The sequence below is a fragment of the Lytechinus variegatus genome, chromosome 1 (assembly GCF_018143015.1).
Source record: "Lytechinus variegatus isolate NC3 chromosome 1, Lvar_3.0, whole genome shotgun sequence".
NCBI classification, from domain to species: domain Eukaryota; kingdom Metazoa; phylum Echinodermata; class Echinoidea; order Temnopleuroida; family Toxopneustidae; genus Lytechinus; species Lytechinus variegatus.
The window spans coordinates 67,439,805-67,461,801 of record NC_054740.1 but is presented as its reverse complement, the minus strand read 5'-3'; the positions used below and the strand labels follow the sequence as shown (position 1 = coordinate 67,461,801).

The 21,997-nt window shown below is 35.2% G+C and overlaps 2 protein-coding genes across 2 annotated transcripts; one reads left to right on the top strand and one right to left on the bottom strand.

Moving 5' to 3' along the window:
- Positions 1-1,804: 1,804 nt before the first annotated feature.
- Positions 1,805-7,530, bottom strand: LOC121420543 (putative peptidyl-tRNA hydrolase PTRHD1). Its single transcript, XM_041615215.1, has 3 exons — positions 7,376-7,530; positions 5,428-5,529; positions 1,805-4,715 (listed from the first exon to the last, which is right to left on the bottom strand). Exons 1-3 carry the CDS (start codon positions 7,460-7,462, stop codon positions 4,545-4,547), a joined length of 360 nt encoding a protein of 119 aa, XP_041471149.1. The 5' UTR covers positions 7,463-7,530; the 3' UTR covers positions 1,805-4,544.
- Positions 7,531-7,641: 111 nt separating this feature from the next.
- On the top strand, positions 7,642-20,881 carry LOC121420534 (centromere protein O-like). Its single transcript, XM_041615212.1, has 6 exons — positions 7,642-7,809; positions 14,027-14,196; positions 15,641-15,803; positions 16,407-16,675; positions 18,605-18,767; positions 19,627-20,881. Exons 1-6 carry the CDS (start codon positions 7,779-7,781, stop codon positions 19,716-19,718), a joined length of 888 nt encoding a protein of 295 aa, XP_041471146.1. The 5' UTR covers positions 7,642-7,778; the 3' UTR covers positions 19,719-20,881.
- Positions 20,882-21,997: the final 1,116 nt, after the last annotated feature.

The window sequence follows — 21,997 nt, the reverse complement described above, 5'->3', positions numbered from 1 at the left end:
AAAAATTAAAAAATTATGTAGCATCCTGCAAGTACGATGACAACAGGGCTCAGCATCCAATTGCAATCAAGGTTTCCATGTAAGTTGCAATAATGGAAAAGTAACCATAGTTTGTAAGTCTTTATGAGCTATTGAATCACTTCCATTGGGATGTGACTCTATCAGTCTACTGGTAGGTCAATCATTGTTGATTCTGTATATTGGTGATCTATAGCTTAAAAAGCTTTCAGAGTAGAACCTTGACTCGATACCATATCATCACATGTTAGTAAAAAAAAATTGAAATGAAAGAGCTCAGGTGGTACAGCAAACATCTTTTCCTCGATCAAGTGGAATAAAAGGAAGGCAAGAAGCAAAACTGGCTCAAAAACTATAAAAACATAGGTTGGTAACAGAATTACAGTGCCATTGCTGAACCCTTAAGCTGAATGGTAAATGTAATCCCCCCACCCAAACAAAAAAGAGCATGTCAACATTCCAAAAATGATTATATGAATGTGTAATGCTCTAAAACTAATAACAGATTTATGAAGTGGAGCATACAAATTAGAAGGGTGTTTTACTTTTTTTTGGGGGGGGGGGTACCGGTAATTTTTATTGAAAATTTTGATTTTTGATTTTTTCATTTTTATTTGCACATTTTTATTTTATTAAAGCTTCCTTTAAGAATGCTAGTGGGTGAAAATTTTAGTCGCGCCTGCATAGCAGAGCGAGTTTAGGCACCACTTTTTTGACGGCGGCTACTTTGTCAAGATTGAAATCTTTACCAAGGATAAATTTCTTGAAATCTCATCATAACTTGATATGGACCTAGTTCATGAAACTTGGACATAAGAGTAATCGAGTATCAGTGAATATCCTGTGTTAGCTTTCGGTCACATGACCAAGGTCAAAAGTCATTTAAGGTCAATGAACTTTGGCCGTGTTGGAGGTGTTGTTGAATTGTCATAATTCTGAAGTTTATGGATCCAGTTCATCAAACGTAGACAAAAAGGTAATCAAGTATCACTGATCGGCTTGCACAAGTCGCTGGTCGCATGATGTAGGTCAAAGGTCATGTACATGTAAGGTCAATGATCTTAGTATTCTACTATCATATGAATGGTGTTTTGGGGGAATAATTGTTCAGTAGTTTTCAAAGTCAGCACTGCTGCTATATTAAACCGTGTAATGTAGGCAAGACTGCCAGAGTGTTCCACTAGTTAGGTATAATCCTTGCCTTTAGCTTTCTGATATCTGATCAATAAGGGCCATTTTAACAAATAAATAAAATAATTACCAAGAGAGGGTACCAGATATTTGAAATCAAACAATCAGAAGTTGGAAGAAAAAAATTATGGCCTCTTCACATATTTAAGATTGGAACGTTCAATGACTCTCAAGTATCATTTCCATTATCGACCCTATACAAAAGCTCGACAGGCTTTTAATATAAACTCTTAAACTCATCTGATATTACCTTGGAATTTTTCTGAATTTTAATTGTTTGATTTAAGTGCAATATTGTGCTTTAGTTGAAACACAACTTGCAGACTAGCAATGCCTGTATTTCGATCCATAGATCATTGTCATATTGCACATGTAATTGCATGGACATGAACTGTTGCAAGTGATTCCATTTCATAACCTGCAGGCCTTACAGGCTTATTGAAATGGCAACATGACCTAGCAACAACTTAAATGTACATGTATGCTGTTTAACATGAGACTTCAGGTAGAACACAAGCTATTATGATTTTTGTTACAATTAAACAATGTAATATTTGATTTAAAAATCTCTAATGAATTTTGAGTATTGCCAAAGTTTAGCACTTTTCATTTGTTTGGGATGAAATGAATGGAAATTAAACACCGATTCACGCAATCATTGTTTATGCAATTATGATTGTATTTTGATGAATAGTAAAAAAAATATGTATTTGTATGTGAAGGAATTCAATGTATTAAGGATGAAACCCTTTTTATTTTTCTTCTTGGTTTAGAATAAGAGTGATGAAAATTACATAAAGTTTCCAAATCATTTTATAATGAATTGACCAGTTTGAAAGCTTGCCCTTCATAACTGCAAGTAACTTATGCAGTCACCAAGATTCAAGAAACACATGTACAACTTTCAATAATCTGGTCTTTACTGTATGTTATATATTTTGCAGTGCACGAGAACCATATTTTCAAGAAACTATGAAACTTGCATCTGAATTTTTGAAAAACTTTTCTTGATATAACCCCTATGAACTGAAGGAGAACACAATGAAATCATGAAATTACACTAATGTGAATTTTTAGCTCAAAGCAAACTCTCAGTAATAATCTCTGCCCCATATACCGGTATATATATATAACATATTCAGTATTTGATGATTTTTGTGACCTTTTTGCAAAAAAAGTAGTAGTACTTTGGCTTCATGAACAAAATTCTCAGCAATTTATTCCCTTTCAAGTTTCAATAGCTGAAACTGATTCTGATTGTATATTGTTTTAAATAATGCATTTACGGGATTTAATACCAAATACTGCTGTCACAATCCCCCCCCATGAATTGCATAATTTTACATCATTTTACAAATTGAATGGGTATTCTTTTGTGTTTTTGTAGCTTTAAATAGAAATTTGGTGGAAACTTAGAGGCAAATGTGAGCTGCCACCCAGACATCATTACGTAATCAGAACAATTTGTAGTAAAGCTTGGTAATTTATATTACATAGATTTGTTTTTATTTGATTTTATGATGTTATTTTTCTCACTTGTACAAGGCCAGCCTTAATTGTAGTACTGCATCGTGAATCCTGGAGATAAGACTAAATGCTTGCTTGCTTGACACAAACAAGCTATTCTGAAGATTGTTTTAATAATGCTCACCTTGGGCCCTGTAACTAAGTTTAGTAATTGATCTTGGGGCAGATTTCAACAATGGATTTCATTGATTGTGTATAATCAATCTTAAAAGCCTGCCCCACGATCCATCGCTAAGCTTCGTGTTACAGGGTCCTGATTTGCTCATTCAATCAGATCAAGTCAGATTTCCATCTAGTCTTGTCTCTGTTGTTGGTGTTTTAGGAAAGGTTTCTTTGGCTTAGATTTGTGCTGTTCCCATATGCCTTGTCTCTGTATTATGACAAACTGAAAATATTTCCATATTTATATGAGAAAATGTAGTTTCAATTGATGGTCAATAAAATGTATTTCAATTCAATTTGTGTTCACTTTTGAATGATTCTTATTATTTATTGCTTAACCATTCTTTTGTACAGTATAGTAATTATAAATCACGTACATACATGATTCAACATCAATTCAAATTCATTCAACTGGCTAAATGCATGCACATGTTTATATGTAAATTTGGTATATACAAAATAGATTAAAATAAATGCTACCGCAAATAAGACAAATATTCAAAATGAGCGGTTGAGCAATTAGAGAATGACAAAATAAATTGAATCTGAGGTGAACAAATTGTGACATTCCACAACATAACCAATAATTTTAGCCATCATTTGTTTTTTACCGTGTTGAAAATAGTAAATTCTGAGCTTTAAATGATGTACAATTTGATGTGGTTTGATACAGAAAACCCTTAGAAATAAGAGTGAGAATGTGTGAAAGCCACATGAGGTACTATTAAGAACATGGGAGAGGAGCTTTAAAAGAGTTTGATCCTTTCATTATGGCCCGTAACTTGAAAGCTACATAGCAAAATGGACAGAGATTCACATGTACATACGCAGAATTTATTTTTGGCTGGGGGGACAGGATGTGTTAACTTCTTCAATAAGAAAAATAAAAAAGATGAAACGAAGCAATTGAGCTTGTCATCAGGGTGCTTTTACATGTTGTAAGGTGAGATTGAAGGGTTTTATGCATACTTTTGGTGAATTTGTGAAATTTTTCAGTAAAAAAATATAAGTTTTCAAAATTTAGGGGGGCAACTGCCCCCACCCCCGCTGCGTACAGCCATGAAGATTCTGACTTGTAATGATAAAGGTTCATTTCAAGCTTGTGTAAGCTGTATACCATATCTGACCCTTACATATTGATAAAAAAAAATTATCACTTTTTAGAGAACAGATAAATCTGATCATCACCTAGGTGAATTCAATTTGCTATTTGTTAACAGTTGTTTGTGGTTCCAATAGATTCAAAGTAGGCAGGAACCAATATTAAAATACCCATGTCCATATACATGATTTTTGCTGATGACTTCCATTACGTAACAAATAGGATTAGACCATGTGGGATGAGACTATTACTTTTCTGATTTGGTATTGACGCGATAATCCTGAGATTAGAGCTTAGGAATAATTAATGATTTTTTAGGAGAAAACTTGTCTGTAAACTATGATCATGATGCTAATAAGTAAACCCACTTGAAACAGGAAAAGCAAGAAAGGTGGTTTTAATTAATGTTAGTTCATGATACTGGAATTGATCAAGTAGGCATGACATCCCTCACATGTTGCAAACAGTCCCTCCTCTGCCATCAGTTTAAATGAAAAGACAAGGTCCTTTTCCAGCTCTTCAAAAAAACTTGAGCCAATTAATATCATTTAAAGAGTTTGAATTTCTTGAAGAACTTCTGGACCTCCTCTTTTGGATAGGGTTTCACTGCTAGACAGGTGGCATAATCCTCAGGTTGTTCAATCCACAGTTTATGATCAATGTTATTCTCTTTTAATTTCTCTGATAGTGTTCTGACATCTGCTTCATTCTTTGCCTGGAAGAAAAGAAAACACAGTACTTGACCAATAAGGATAAAAAATTAATAATTGGGTCAATTCCCCACAACATTGTGGATTAACATTTGGAGGGATTGGGATAATCATGTTAAGGCTAAAAACACACACCTAAAGTCAGGCTAACTAAAGTTCGGAGCGTCCTCATAATCAATCTCTGATTTTATGGGAAATATTCAACATTACAAACTTTCAGTTTAATTAGCCTATTTGGAGGGTGGAAGCAGCTTTCTCTCCAGCAGATGGATGGAGAAGTGTTTTCAAACATGAAAACCTTTTTGCTTATCAGCACCATTTCATCTCTGAATAATCTTTCTCATTCATTTTTATCAAATTTCTCATTGAAACTTGAAGTGTACTACATCCCAACGCTTGTAAAAAAAATAAAGTCTCATCTTTACTCAAGATCAATGATTTAAAGAGATGCAAAGAGGCCAAAAATCAAGGAAAGTATTAAATTCAATAGTGAATTGTGATCAACCAAGTAAGTATGCAGAAATGTTGCAACATGTATTTTTTAACTGTGTAGTATTTCATTACTTTTGTCGCTCTTTTTCTTGTTTAAAATGGAACTTGTGCCCATTCATTGACACATCCTCACATACTTTAACTATGAACAGTATTACAACTGCCACTGTAATCAGTAATTTGATTGTGGGCACCAATGATCAGAGGAAACCCAAAACAACTCACCTCAAGAACAACTTTGTGCATGTTGTCCAGATCCGATGTGTATTTCATTACATTTTCATCCTCCTTGAAAAGATGTATCACAGCAGTACAAGCATGGCATGCCTATATTCAAATGAGAAACATAAGTTGAAAATCTGGGAAGTTTTGGACTTTTCAAATCCTATAAGTAGACCTAAATTGAAATGAAATCATAAAGCTCATCAAAATACTGAAGTATTTAACAAATAATTAAGTTATGAAAGTAAAGATTTTGAGGGTTGGGAGAAGAGACCAAACTACACCGTCTAAAAAGACAAGCAGCAAAAGGAGGAATAGATTCTATAATGTGGAAGACTTGAGAGATGATCATTTTAAAATGCTTGGGTAATTCGGGCAATTACTATTCTTGTAATTTTGTGGAATTTCAACAAAGGTTTTGTGAAAATCAGGTATAAAAATCTTGGTCCTATGTAAGTGCAGCTAAAATTGTTTACAATTACTATGTTACAGGTAAATCTATGTTCAGTTCACAATGACAATCAATATCAAAATCAACCCTCAGTTAACTAAAATACAAAGTATCAACTATCAGTATCAGTACTATCGTGCACCCTTGTACTACTACTACTAGTAGCAGTAGTTTTTTAGTCTAGATCATTGTAATGAATTGAATATCAAGATTGGACATGGTCGACTTCATTTGGCTGGGCATGGCTAGGGATAGACCAAAAGCTTCGGTCTCTGTTTTGTTGGTTGTTCAGCTGAACTTCGTTGGCTTCACTCACCAAATACAGAGACCGAAGTTCTAGCGCGATCTGTACAGGGGACTCAATGGCCATATGTTTATGTACTTAAGATCGGATAAAACGGGGAAGTGAATTTGTGCGACAGCCGAGGTAAGTCACTGTTTTTGTTCCTTTTAACTTCATTTTTCTCTGTTTTTTGGCAATTAATGCCAAGAGGGAATATAAATTTGCATTTTGGTCACGTTAGTTTTCAAAATTTTTATTCATTAAAGACAAAAATTGAAAAGCCCCGACGGGGGGATTTTGCATTGCAAGTCCCCTAATGGTGGCTGCACGATAGCGAGCCGTCTTTGTACGAGGAGAAATTTTTTTAAAATGTTAGAAAACTCCTCGAAACAGACGGCTGCCAGCTGTCTAGGCTAGGGAAAGCTGGGAGACATTAACCTAACCCAATATAAATATTCCTTCAAAAATTGCCCCTTGATGCGGTCTAGTAAAGTAAGATGAGGTTGAGATGCTAGACGAGATCCATTATTTCGTTTCTCCACTCATTCAATGAACAAGGTTATGATATAACCTTGTTCTCAGTTATATCTCCATGTGTGGCAAAATAAGGGTGGCAATGTTTGGCTAATTTTCTCTTTTTGTTTGGGGCAAATGATTGATTTTTTTTTTTTACACTGAGAGTTTCCATTACACCTATTCATACAACTTGGCTCTTTATTTAAATTTGATACTCTAAATCATTTTTTTCTTAATTAAAAATAGAGATCAAAAAATGAAAATTTTCTTGCCATATTAATTTCCACCAATAGAGGGCGTACACTAAAATATGCCCAAAATTCAAGTTTTTGAGGGCTCTGGTGAATACAAAAATTATTCCCAAGTTACTAATTAAAACATAAATTGCAACTGTACGGAAATTAGTAATTTTGGTCACAAAAGTGATGTTTTAATGACTTTTTAAAGTGTGTGGTCTGGACAACATTGGCATACCATAGTCCTACCTGTAGATTCCCCACAGGCAGGGTGGTAGCAGTGAACAAGTGCGTTTCTCCTATTTTCGTGACTCCTATTTTCGTGACACGAATTTAAACACGTGGGACCAGCCTCACCTCAAAAATAAAGGAAGTCTTACAGGAAATGATCTACTTCTCAAACAAAATCTTCAATAAATCAATCAAATAGTATTCCGGAGTGTAGAGTTATCTCATCGAAATTACCTGTGCTATGACAGCACCTGTTGGCCATTTCAAGGCATGTAAAAGATCGCCTCTTACAACAACATACTGCACCATGGAGGCTGCCATTTTTATTTTTCATGAAGCTTGTTCAAGATTTCTTATTTTAATGATGATCAAAATATAAAAAAAGTCATATTATCAGCATAAAATATATTGTTAAAATACTTATTTTATTAATTTTTACTTTAATTTTTACTTTAAAAAGGTGAAAAAATATTTTGATTTTTTTTAAACAAAAGTTTGACAGAATTTAAATTAATGTGCGCGATCGATCGGCGGTAGAATTTAATTTGGCTCGACTGGATTCAAACAATCTTTTCCAAGATCTACGGTGTTAAATTCAGTCTTTTTACAGGGTCCAAGTTAGATTAATAAACTGGGCATGGAGGTCTTAACAGATGGATTATCCAGAGGTGAGTACAGTTATTACTTTGCTCGTTATAAATCAGATTTAGGCTTACCCTTAGGCTTAGCCGGGCCGACATGGCCGAGGCGCGAGGACTGGCATGACTGGGGGGACTCGGCCCGGCTAGTCAGCGAATTCCGTGTCGCCAGCCGGCCAGGGCCGGGCCGGGCGGCGGCACTCATTCAATGAGCTGGATAAGATAGAGAGCTCCACAGCAGCTGCGCGGCGATCATAATGCTTTTCTGATCGTTGGCATGTCAAAGCCGGTGGCATCACACTGATTGACTGAATCACCATGTTCACACTGATGTGATGAATATAATGGCCCTGGGTGAAAAAAGGAATGAAGGAGAGAAAATGGAATGAAAAAAAAAGTATCGAGATCTAGATCTAAAAACGGGAGCAGGAAAGAAAAAAGAAACTAAAAGTGAGGATGAAAAGCCTACTGTCTGGTGATGGCTTGCAACTGAAGAAAGAAAAACAGGAAGGGACTCGATCAAGGGAGAAAGAAAGGAAATCTTATTAACAAAGGGAAAAGAACAGAAGGAAAAATGAAAATAAACAATGAAAGAAATGAAGGGAATAGAGCTAGAGAATGAAAGAAAAGAATGTGAGAAGGAAGGAAAGAAAGAATGAAAAGAAGGAGAGGAAGGAAGCTAAGGAAACAAAGAATGGAGGAAAATCAGGAAATATAGAAAACAAAGGAAAGTAAGAAAAAGAATGAGGAAGATCGAAAGAATTAAGAAAATAAACGAACCCAGAGAGAAAGGAAGATTGAAAATATGCATAGATGGGAATGGGACAAAAGGCATGCAGGAAGGCCAAGGATAGTAGAAAGGGCAAAGAATTAAAGGTCAAGTCCTTGAAGTCCACCCAGAAAAATGTTGCTTTGAATAAAAAGAGAAAAATCAAACTATCATAATGCTGAAAATTTCTTAAAAATCGGATGTAAAATAAAAAAAAAATAAGAAAATTATGACATTTTTAAGTTTGGCTTATTTTCACCAAACAGTGATATACACAACTCAGTGACATGCAAATACGAGACGATCCATTATGTCCCTCACTATTTCTTTTGTTTTTGTGAATTATAAAATATTTCATTTTTTACAGATTTGACAATAAAAACCAACTAGAATGAACCAATATACTATATATGGGTCAATCCACGTCAAATCAACCAATTTTCAGACAATTTGTCACCCGACCCTCTTCGATTTTCTTTAAACTCGCACCAAATGTTGCCCCAAGTGTCTGACGGAAAAATCTGAAATATTTTGCCCCAAGGTCAAATGGTTGCTAAGATACGGCCTCCCATAGCAACCAATGCGCACACAACAAAATTATTTTAAATAAAATTGGCTATGTTTGATTGACTACTGCAGCAAAGTTTGATTGATTACAGTCTTCATTCTAAGTAAATTGGAAGAACTTTTTGGTCTAAACATGCAGAGTATACTGTAGCGCGGACCTGTCAACCGGATTTCGCACACGAGGTCACCGAAAATGGCGTTAAGCATCCGTGTCAATGATTTCAGAAGCATGTTTGGAGGCTCATAAATCCAAAACTAAATTAGCTTAGAACCAAATATTATGCACATTTATGGACTTTCAGACGCTCAACAGAATTACAAAAAATTGACCCAAGAGTATGTGTCGTTTTCCTGTAGGGCGCCCTCAAAGTTGGATTTTTTTCAAAAGATGCCAAGTTCAAGGTCACGGATCACCTCCCGTCCCATCGAGGAGGGGGACCAATTTCTGTGTTTTGATAGACATTTACCCATATTTTCAAGTGTTACTTGAGAAATTTTGCTACCGGAATGTTAAGGGGCTGATTTGCGCATTCCAAAATGGTCGTAAACACCCTAAAATTGATGCTAATGACACATACATGCTTTTTAACACTTTTCAAATTGTGATAACTCAAAGATGAAGAGCCCAAAGACATTGATCTCTTCTGTGATGATAGTCTGTAATTAGTATTAAAAGGATATATCTTCAAAAATAGTTTGTATTGTTGGTAATGACCTTGAAAACACACCTAAAATTCAATAAAAACAGTAAATTGGCTAATTTTCCAGAATCAAATGGCATTCAAATGGTGTTTACATTGACTTTCAAATGAGTGTCATTTCAATACAAAGGGTGAGCTTAAGCCAAAACTTGGAGGACATGTTCAACTTTTGGTCTACTTTAAGCAACATATAATATTTGAACTCAAAACCATATCATTTGACCTTGAAATTATTCCAAATATAGCTATTTGTTGCTTCATAAGTAGCATATTCATATCACGCGTGTACATTGTACTTTGCAACACATTTCAAAATGGATTTTCTTATAGAGAGAATACCTGATCAGGCTGATATTTGCAGTATAAGTAGTCTGTAATGGGTTCTTGGAGGATCTACAGATTAAGTACCTATTCTCTCATGACAATGACCTTGAAAATACAGCTGAAAATCATGAAAATCAATAAATCATACAATTTTCATTAATAATTAAGTGTTTTTATCCACTTTTACTTGTGTGTTATTTCATTTTAGATTGTGAGTCCATGCTGAAAATTGCAAATCATGTTCCACTTTTGGTCTACTTTAAGCTAAATGAAATATTTGAACTCAAAACCATATCATTTGACCTTGAAATTATTCCAAATATAGCTATTTGTTGCTTCATAAGTAGCATATTCAAATCGCGCGTGTACATTGTACTTTGCAACACATTTCAAAATGGATTTTCTCATAGAGAGAATACCTGATCAGGCTGATATTTGCAGTATAAGTAGTCTGTAATGGGTTCTTGGAGGATCTACAGATTAAGTACCTATTCTCTCATGACAATGACCTTGAAAATACAGCTGATAATCATGAAAATCAATATATCATACAATTTTCATTAGTAATCAAGTGTTTTTAACCCACTCATGTCTTGATAGAATAGTTACCTAAACTGTAGATTTTCCAAGTACTCATTACAGCCTACTAATACTGCATATATCAGCCTGATCATGTATTCTCTCTATGAGAAAATCCATTTTGAAATGTGTTGCAAAGTACAATGTACACATGCGATTTGAATATGCTACTTATAAAGCAACAAATAGCTATATTTGGAATAATTTCAAGGTCAAATGATATGGTTTTGATCTCAAATATTTCATGTAGCTTAAAGTAGACCAAAAGTGGAACATGATTTGCAATTATCAGCATGAACTCACAATCTAAGATGGAATAACACACAATTAAAAGTGGATAAAAACACTTGATTATTAATGAGAATTGTATGATATATTGATTTTTATGATTTTCAGCTGTATTTTCAAGGTCATTGTCATGAGAGAATAGGTACTTAATCTGTAGATCCTCCAAGAACCCATTACAGACTACTTATACTGCAAATATCAGCCTGATCAGGTATTCTCTCTATGAGAAAATCCATTTTGAAATGTGTTGCAAAGTACAATGTACACGCGTGATTTGAATATGCTACTTATGAAGCAACAAATAGCTATGTTTGGAATAATTTCAAGGTCAAATGATATGGTTTTGAGTTCAAATATTTTATGTTGCTCAAAGTAGACCAAAAGTTGAACATGTCTTTCAAGTTTTAGCTTAAGCTCACTCTTTGTCTTGAAATGACACCCATTTGAAAGTCAATGTAAACAACATTTGAATGCCTTTTGATTCTGGAAAATTAGCCAATTTACTGTTTTTATTGAATTTTAGGTGTGTTTTCAAGGTCATTACCAACAATACAAACTATTTTTGAAGATATATCCTTTTAATACTAATTACAGACTATCATCACAGAAGAGATCAATGTCTTTGGGCTCTTCATCTTTGAGTTATCACAATTTGAAAAGTGTTGAAAAGCATGTATGTGTCATTAACATCAATTTTAGGGTATTTACGACCATTTTGGAATGCGCAAATTAGCCCCTTCACATTCCGGTAGCAAAATTTCTCAAGTAACACTTGAAAATATGGGTAAATGTCTATCAAAACACAGAAATTGGTCCCCCTCCTCGATGGGACGGGAGGTGATCCGTGACCTTGAACTTGGCATCTTTTGAAAAAAATCCAACTTTGAGGGCGCCCTACAGGAAAACGACACATACTCTTGGGTCAATTTTTTGTAATTCTGTTGAGTATCTGAAAGTCCATAAGTGTGCATAATATTTGGTTCTAAGCTAATTTAGTTTTGGATTTATGAGCCTCCAAACATGCTTCTGAAATCATTGACACGGATGCTTAACGCCATTTTCGGTGACCTCGTGTGCGAAATCCGTTGACAGGTCCGCGCTACAGTATACTCTGCATGTTTAGACCAAAAAGTTCTTCCAATTTACTTAAAATGAAGACTGTAATCAATCAAACTTTGCTGCAGTAGTCAATCAAAAATAGGCAATTTTATTTAAAATAATTTTGTTGTGTGCGCATTGGTTGCTATGGGAGGCCGTATCTTAGCAACCATTTGACCTTGGGGCAAAATATTTCAGATTTTTCCGTCAGACACTTAGGGCAACATTTGGTGCGAGTTTAAAGAAAATCGAAGAGGGTCGGGTGACAAGCATTGGTTGATTTGACATGGATTGACCCATATAGTACATTGCTAGTTGAATTCCACATGTTCAGGGAGGAATTAATCAGTGTTTCACTTGACAATGAAGAAAAAATCAGAATATCTCATATTTCATTTAATAAAATGCAAGAGATATAGTGAGTGGATGACGTCATCAGTCTCCTCATTTGCATACCAACCAGCCTGTGTATATAATTGTTTTTTGAAATCAAACAAAGCATTTAAATAACATAACTTTATTATTTTGAATCTGATTTTAATGAAATTTCCAGTTTTATATTTTGGGGATTTTTCTCTTTTTATTCAAATCAACTTTTGGTTGGGGTGGACTTGTACTTAAAAAATGATGGGGAAAAAGAATTAAAGAATAAAAAAAGAAAGTAAGAATGAAAGACGAAGAAAGCTCAATTTCAAAAATAAAATCAAAGATTTTTTTTCATCCTACTAAAATTATGAGCGATATTTGTTGGGTTTTTTAAATATATATTGCAAGAAAAATGAAATGTTTTAGAAATGAGTAAAATATTAAAGTGAAACATTAAAATAAAAAAAATAGAAGAATCATCGTGGCATATATGCAATTTTCTTCCCACAAGTCTGCACTGATCACAACAACTTAACAAGAGTACAAGACTCAAAACAAAGGCTGAAACAACTACATGTAGTTTCGAAAACTCAATAACTTGCTCCTCCAATACCAATCACATCACTAATCATCCAATGAGTAATCTGAGAATCTATATAATTGTTGAAATATCATGATTTTGTGATAATTTTGGTGGGAAAATATTTTTCATGTGAGATTGTTCACTCTGAGTTTGATCGAGGATGTGCAGGTGCAGCAGCATTGAGAACCAATCTATAGGCTCCTGCTTGCCATCAGTGCCACGCAGGCGGGAGGCCACTTGGCCACCAGCTACATGTATGTGTACAGACTTTGTGCATTTGTATGTACATGTAGATCAAATAAAATAGTGCAAACTGGCTTGCAATTTGAATTGAGGAAGTTGTTAACTTTTGGGGGAGGGGGGGGGGATTTCTCTCTCTCTCTTCTGTATTTTTGTAGGGAAATATGGGAAAACCTTGTAAAATTTCATTTCACAGTGAGAGTTTTGCTTGCCTGATTTGGGCAAGTAGTTTTTGTTTTTACTTCACACCACTTGCTTGACTCTAATAAATAAGTGATAAAGGGTATTAGAATTAACAAGTTTACATAAAAAACATGAAAGAAAGGATGAAGGTGAGAAATAATAAAATAAAAGATGTAAGAAAAACACACACACACCCACACAACGAGAAATGTGTGGGGAGGATGTACATGTAGGCTGACTCTGCAACATATCCAGTGAGACAAAAGGCATGAAAAATAGATCTTTTAAAAGGACATTATTCAGTCTTCAATACAGACTCTAAAAAATAAAATGAAAGAGAATCTATAGATATATAGTGTAACTTAATCTACAACAAATCAAAATTAAGAAGATATATTCCTTAAGTTCATGCCAAAAAGTATTTATGGAATTTTTATACATCTACATGCAATCAGGGCAAGCAATGAGAATTTAATCCAAATATCCACACCAAAAATTAAAAAATAAGAGCAATTCCATGTTTCTTTCTCTCTTTCTCGCCAATTCCAGGAACTTTGCAGCATCTACAGAAGTTGGAGCAGCAAGCCCAGGACCTGAGACATGGATCCAGGAGTAGGGCCAAGCAGGAGAGGATGTTGAGAGCCCTTCAGAAAGCTGTGCACCAGCTCCAGGAGAGGAGGGACTTCCTTAAGGTTCAGGTTGCAAACTCACCAATTAAGGTACCAATATACCCAGGCCTACATGTAATTATAAGAGGCAGGGAAGGATTTTCAAGCGAGACTGGATTTTTCATTCCAATCATAATTGCATGCTATGGCCAAGTCAAAATGCTGTTAAAATTACCATTCAAAGCATACTGGTACCTGTTTGTCCATATGGAAAAAAAAAACTTTCCTGAAATTTGATTAAATTTCACATTTTTACATCCATGAAATGTTCATCTGTTTTCCATATTTTTTTAAAAGAGAAAGAAAATGAAGAATATTCCTGTTTATTGATAACCGCCCAGTGTTTGTTTTTAGCATTTAAATCTTTTAAAATCAAGAAGTTGTAGAACCTGTTCACTTTTTTCCAGTCAGGGAAAAAAATCAGGGAATTTCATAAATCATACATCAAATCAGGGAAAAATGCCTCAAATGAGAGAAAAAACTAAGGGAATTTTGATCAGCCCAAAAGTCGAAAGCATGGTAGTCAATCATTTCGAATCTGTTATATTTTGTTGCTTATCAAAACAACATCCATTGAATGACTGGTTATGGTGGTACATGTAGTTAGTTTTGCATTATTGTTTTTTACACTGAAAATACATGTTATTCACTGCAAAAACTTAGAAAACGTGCGAAACTGGGAATGGGTTTGAATAATCATCAGGAAAAAATCAGGGAATTATGTATTCTTGAAAAGTTGGGAACCCTGATAAAGGAAATCTGTCTCCAGTGGTCATTTTTTTTCTGTTTCCCTTGGGGGTGGCAAAAATAGACAAGTTTGACTGTATGTGAATTTGCTGAGTATACAGGCAAGGTAGAAGGATATTGCAGAAGAAATTTTAAAAGAGCGAAGATGAACCACCAGTCATGTTTACATTGGTTCCCTGGATAGCAAGCAATCAGTCGGCTCAAATAGCCTAGTGAGGTCATTAGGTTGTTAAAGAATACACAATGTATTTGATTGCAGAAGTTATTTGAAATGTTAAAACCCTTTGCCTCTCAGTTTATGCACTGGTACATCAACAGAATTCAAATGCAATTAATTTTTTTTTTCAATTATTTTATTATTACAGGTATTCATTTTCTATTGAAAAAATTGTTTTCATTACCAGTATTATGTTAATATTTTGGGATGAGTTACATGTTAGATTTTTTTAATAATTTAAGCCATGCTAATGGGATAGTTGAAGGAGTGTTGATAAACTTGATGTATAGAATTTTCTAAAATAACTAACACTCCTGTGGTGATTTGTTTGTCATCAGATATTTTGTTTTAATCATTCCTTTGAAAATTACAAAATTTGTGCATATTTACTGGATTAAAAAAATTACAATACTTTATTTCATTGAACAATTAGTCATGGAAATCTCAATCAAACTTTTAGCAATGATGGCAGGTATGGATCGTAGTTACATTGCAAGAGGTTGATTTTGCCTCTTTTCTCTCCTTGTACAGGTGCTGGGCCCTGTTTTGCAGAGCACAGATTCTGGTGATGAAGCCTTGATGAAGGTTGTCAAGGAAACATTGAAGACAACAGACAAAAAGACTCTTAAGGATGCTGTGACTGAAGCCACAAAACTAAAACAGAGAGAGTTGTCTGTATCATATAGACTAACAGGTAAAAGAGAATTTAAAATGTTTTGTCTTTTTTTAATACACTTTTGTTTAGGTGGGTTGGTATTATTTTCATGAACAAATTTTACATCAAAATAACCACAAATAATTTTCACTTCTTGATATAAGTACATGTATGTAAATACATGCTAAGTGAATTGAAATGCACTGAAATTAAATTATTAAAAAAAGCACCATGTAATCCCAGTTTAGAAGCAAAGTTGTGAAATACAGGTAGCCGTCCGTGGACTTCTATTGGGTTGCCACTTGGAGATAGAGAAGGATGAATAAAACATCATCCGAAAGACATGATCCAGGGCTAGAACCTCTCCATCAATTTGTAACTTCCCCTTTTTAGCTTGGATTACAGGTGCATGCCACAATGCCTTGTTGTGAAGTTGAATTTTTGCTAGCTAGGCTTGTCCCCAAACCCACAAGTAGGATACATTTTCAGTCAGGGTCTGTACCTGCAGACTAGCTACAACACACGTTCACACATTCAATTTTTTTCTTGCATTCTAAAAATTCAGGCCATGACGTTTCCTCAGACCACGAGTTTACATCTGAATTGTGATAAATATGTCTGTTTAATATTTGTTCCCTCCAGGCTGCACTGTCCACAAAACAGATGGAAATAGGGTGCGGGTACGATGGGACACCTTCGACCATGGGCAGTACTTTCAACCATACTACGCAGTCATATCCAACAACGCTTCAAAGAATCTCCACCTTGTCAAGCATAACCTACCGTACTTTCTACCCATCAAGGATTTGGAGAAGGACCATCTCAACACAGATATGCAGGCCTTCATACAGGTGGTCAGCGACAGCCTAAATGCATTTGTTTCAAGAAGACATCAAGTAGAAGAAGCAAAAGTGAGTGCTTGTACCGGTTTATAGAGCAATAGCCAAACTTGTCTAAAATAGGGGTCCCATCAGAGAACACTTTATTAACCAACTCTTTTGTGCTGCCTGAAGTGTCTAGTTGATGACCTCTTATGTTCCGGGTCCATGGGGTTCAAAATTTTTACATTTTTTGGCCGCCATCTTGAAATTTTCATTTAAAACAATAATTTCCATACTCGGTGAGTAGGTTGAACAAACACTTATGAAATCTTTATTTTCACAAGTTTCCATGGAATTGGAAAGCATGAGTTCATTTTTGCTGGTATTTCCTTGTAACATGAGGGGGTGGGGGGCAACATGTTCAAATGAATGAGCATTAGTTTTTGTCTCACCTGCGAAGCAAAGTGAGACTATAGGCGCCGCTTTTCCGACGGCGGCGGCGTCAACATCAAATCTTAACCTGAGGTTAAGTTTTTGAAATGATGTCATAACTTAGAAAGTATATGGACCTAGTTAATAAAACTTGGCCATAAGGTTAATCAAGTATTACTGAACATCCTATTAGAGTTTCATGTCACATGACCAAGGTCAAAGGTCATTTAGGGTCAATGAACTTAGACCATGTTGGAGGAATCAACATCGAAATCTTAACCTGAGGTTAAGTTTTTGAAATGTCATCATAACTTAGAAAATATATGGACCTAGTTCATGAAACTTGGACATAAGGTTAATCAAGTATCACTGAACATCCTGCATGAGTTTCACGTCACATGACCAAGGTCAAAGGTCATTTAGGGTCAATGAACTTTGGCCGAATTGGGGATATCTGTTGAATTCCCATCATAACTTTGAAAGTTTATGGATCTGATTCATGAAACTTGGACATAATAGTAATCAAGCATCACTGAAAATTTTGTGCAAGTTTCAGGTCTCATGATTAAGGTCAAAGGTCATTTAGGGTCAATGAACTTTGGCCGAATCGGGGGTATCTGTTGAATTACCATCATAACTTTGAAAGTTTATTGGTCTAGTTCATTAAACTTGGACATTAGAGTAATCAAGTATCACTGAACATCCTGTGCGCGTTTCAGGTCACATGACCAAGGTCAAAGGTCAATGAACTTTGGCCGAATTGGGTGTATCTGTTGAATTACCATCATAACTTTGAAAGTTTATGGATCTGATTCATGAAACTTGTACATAAGAGTAATCAAGTATCACTGAACATCCTGTTCGAGTTTCAGGTCACATGATCAAGGTCAAAGGTCATGTAAGGTCAATGAACTTTGGCCATGTTGGTTTTTTTGTTGAATAACCATCATATCTCTGTAAGTTTATTGGTCTAGTTCATAAAAAGTGGACATAAGAGTAACCATGTATCACTGAACATCTTGTGCGAGTTAGAGTAGTATTCAAAGTCAGCACTGCTGCTATATTGAACCGCGTGATGCAGGTGAGACGGCCAGAGGCATTCCACTTGTTGCTTTAGATACATGTATGACCCCTCTCACAAGCCCGGCTTCTCTCTGGGTCCTAAAAACATTCATGTTATCATTAATAATAGCAATAGTTGCATTGTAGCACTTCATACATTGGTTTCTAAGTGCTTAACTTTGTAATTATTATTACCCCGTTCATAGGATCCATTCACTGTTCCACTCATTCTGTGCACTATCTCCACTCCCTTGGAGTATCCTGGCCAGGGAACCGTTTATCGTTGCACACATGCCAATCTAATCGCATTGACTTCCACATCCTACAGCGGGTACCGGTACTCGTTTAACACCTGGTTGGAGGGTGACAAACATGGATAAGTGCCTTGCCAAAGGTTGGATTCGAACCCTCGACCCTTGATTTAAGAGTCATGTGACTGAAATGTCTGTTTTAACGGTGATACATGTGCATGAAATCCATTTGCTTTTGAATAACTCCATTCATTCAATTTGTGTTATTTTTCAGGAGAATTGCAAGAAATTGATCCCAGGAGAGGTGACTTCAAGCAATGCCTTTAACAACATCGGAATGACCTTATCAAACTCCGGACAGGCAATTTGCGATGTTCAGCTTATCTATGATGACCTCAAAGGAGATAGACCCACCAGTGTAACCGTTCATTCAAATGGTGAGTTTCAAGCCAACTGTTATCACCTTTCATTGGACATAGGCTCTGTGAAAAGCAATGGAAATCCCCATTACATACATACATATATGATCAGCCACCCCAAAGCAACAATAGGTTGCCATAGTAGGTTCTCTGTAGATAGCCTAAGTAGTTAATTGGTTTTTAAAAGTAAAAATTAAATGAGGTATGTATAAATAAATTTATGTGAATAGGCAATTCTTCTTTTTATACGCCCGTCCTATTGGACGTATTATTGTATCATGCTCGGTGTCCGTCCGTTATCTTTTGCTTGTAAACACGATAACTCTTGTCTATAATTGAATAAAAGATGGGATACAAAAGTTTCTTTGACCTCATTTGTTTTTCCCTACTTCTTTAAGTTTCATAGACCTTGCATCATGCTTCAGTGATCCCTGTCCTTCAGACTTTGTTTTCTCCCTCACTATTCTTTGGATCTCTCATTGAATTCCGTCTATTTTCAATTAACTACTTATGTAGGTTATATTTTTATCAATTTTGACAAGTTATATATTATTTTATAGCTTTTGGTGTGCTTTTTCAAGTAGAAAAAAAAATCACTTTGTGTGACTTACTGGTGTGGGATGGCAGGTCACAAAATGTGAGGTTGTTACTACTATGTACCATCAAAGTGGATCACAAGCATTCCCTTGCTGGATTCAGTAAATTTCGTGCCAGGAATCTGGAGATAATGATTCGATCTGGAGAGGAGAATAATGTACATGAAAATTTTCATCATACTTATTGCTTGTAAGACTCAACTCGACTTAGTGCAATCCTGGGAAATAATCAAATCCATTATTCACATTTCTGTTATTTGCTTATGTTTCTCCCCATGCAGGAGAACTATCCAAAGCAAAAATCAGGAGCATCAAAGAACTCTTCGCTGAACACCGGATTGCAGACGCCATACTGCAGGCCCCGTTTTCATGAGAACATTTCCCAAATGCCAGATGCAAATAAAGTTCCGGTCACAAACTATGGGGGAGTAGGCTTTGTCATCACAAAGAGAAGTTGTCAGTTTGTGTTTGTGATGGCGCTGGTTGAAATGATAACATGGCTTGCACTATGCTCATCCCATTGCATGCCTAGAATCTGATAATGTGCAAATGCTGAAGGATTGAACACTGTAAATTCAAGAGCCTTATCAGTAATAAAATCCTATCGGGTGATTGAGCTGGAAGACAAGTATGGTTATTGATTTTTCTTTCTCGCCTTCATGCCAGAGACGAGACATAAGCTCTACTCTTTCTGACGGCGAGGAAGTCAATGCTGAAATGTTAACCAATGCCAACTTTTTGAACTGTCGTCATAAAGAAAGTATGTACATATTCATGAAACTTGGACATAAGGGTAATTGCACAAACATGTACGTTAGATATCCCCCTGCACATATCCGTTTTCCATCTCACAGATGCCAAACCTGTTCTTAGATATCATCAATTAATTTCTATGAGCACACCTGATCTTGATGTGCATTATTTTTTGTATTAAATATATATTTGTTTAATCATGGATAGATGCATCTTATTTAGTATGCTATGATTTGGTTTTACTTGGTAAACTTTGATATTTGACAAGGGGGTGTGTTTTACAAAGATTTAAAAGAGTTGGACTCAAATTTCAGCTGCATACGGTACGTAACGCATCACTGCATTGTTCAAATCATACACAACACCATACCCATCAATCATATTACATGTTAAATAACATGTGTGTGTTGGCTTTTAAGCACAACTCTAAAGTCACACTACTTAATTCCTTGTGAAACACCTATCTGGAAGCTGACACCTTTTTAATGTCACTGGAAATCTTTTTTTTCTTCTTCTGGGAATCAATTTCACCACGATTGAGTGCCAGAATATCTTCATACATTATTATTGATTATGTATTGATAACACATGATGAACATTATGCAGCTTCACGCATACAATCCTTGCTGTAGCAAGTTTAAAACTTGATGGCCTCTTAATCATCAAGGGCACAGTTATTGATGGTAATTAGGTCCATTGTTCTTTATATTTGTATAAAATGTAAAGTAAACATATAAATATTGGATATATCCTGCCATGTGCATAAAATATAGATATCCTGCATTGCGATTTTCCTCGTGTATTTCTGTTGATTTCTGGTGTGAATTTTATGAAAAAAAGGGAACTTGATATATTTGTAATTTTCAAGTGTTGTTGTTAATTTTCTAATCTATATTTGCTTATTTATGATCAATGTATCATGATAATATTACAATTAAAATGAACATACATCATTTGCAGCAAAAAATTTTGAAAATCTGAGTTTGGTCATTAATTTCTCCCAACTCCCAATTTTATACAATGCATATTTGACATCATTCAAAAGATCATTTAATTTTCTTTAAAATGATACCATATTTGTTATGATCATGCCAGTAGAGTATATGCACATAGTAGCTGCGCTATATAAATGGACCTATTATTATTATTATTATTATTATCACAAAAAGAGCAGGATTCAAAATTGTTGGATGAGGTCTGAATGGAAAAGCTGCAAAACGAGCAGAAATAGTCATGAAGGGTCAACACAGAACATGATTATTTTGTCTGTGTCAATAATTGTTGTGGTTTATGTAGTGATGGTTCTGTGAGATATCATGGTTGGAGTCGTTGTTTGAAATACCCATGCATGTTTGTTTCTTATGTGTTTGCTTGTGCAGAGGTGTGTTTGATTGCATGTTTATGTTGATGTTTAGGTGCATGAAAACAAAAGAAACCGCTGAGAAACTCACTCATCACCACGGAAAAAGAACAGTGACTTTCAATATTGTGTACTTTTAAATTTTGACCTTTCCCCACATTTCAAGGCACGGCACCTCCATGTGAGCCATATCATGTAGGATATCATTTTAAAGAGAATTAAGTGATATGTTCATCGATATTAATTACACATTGATATTTACTAAAACCGAGGAGAGATTATCAATATATATATATATATATATATATATATCTTAAAGTTTCACGTATTGGCTTCTCTAATAGACAAGTAACAAAATATGCTGAAGATAAAAGGTAATGCTTTCAATGCCAATATAGTTTTTATTTACTCGAATTTTCGACGGACCTCCGTCTTCTTCAGGAGTATATACAATGTGTGGTATCAATCAGAGAGCGCATCCTCAGACAGATGTTGTTATGATGACTGGCTGAGGATGCGCGCCCTTCACAGAAACATAC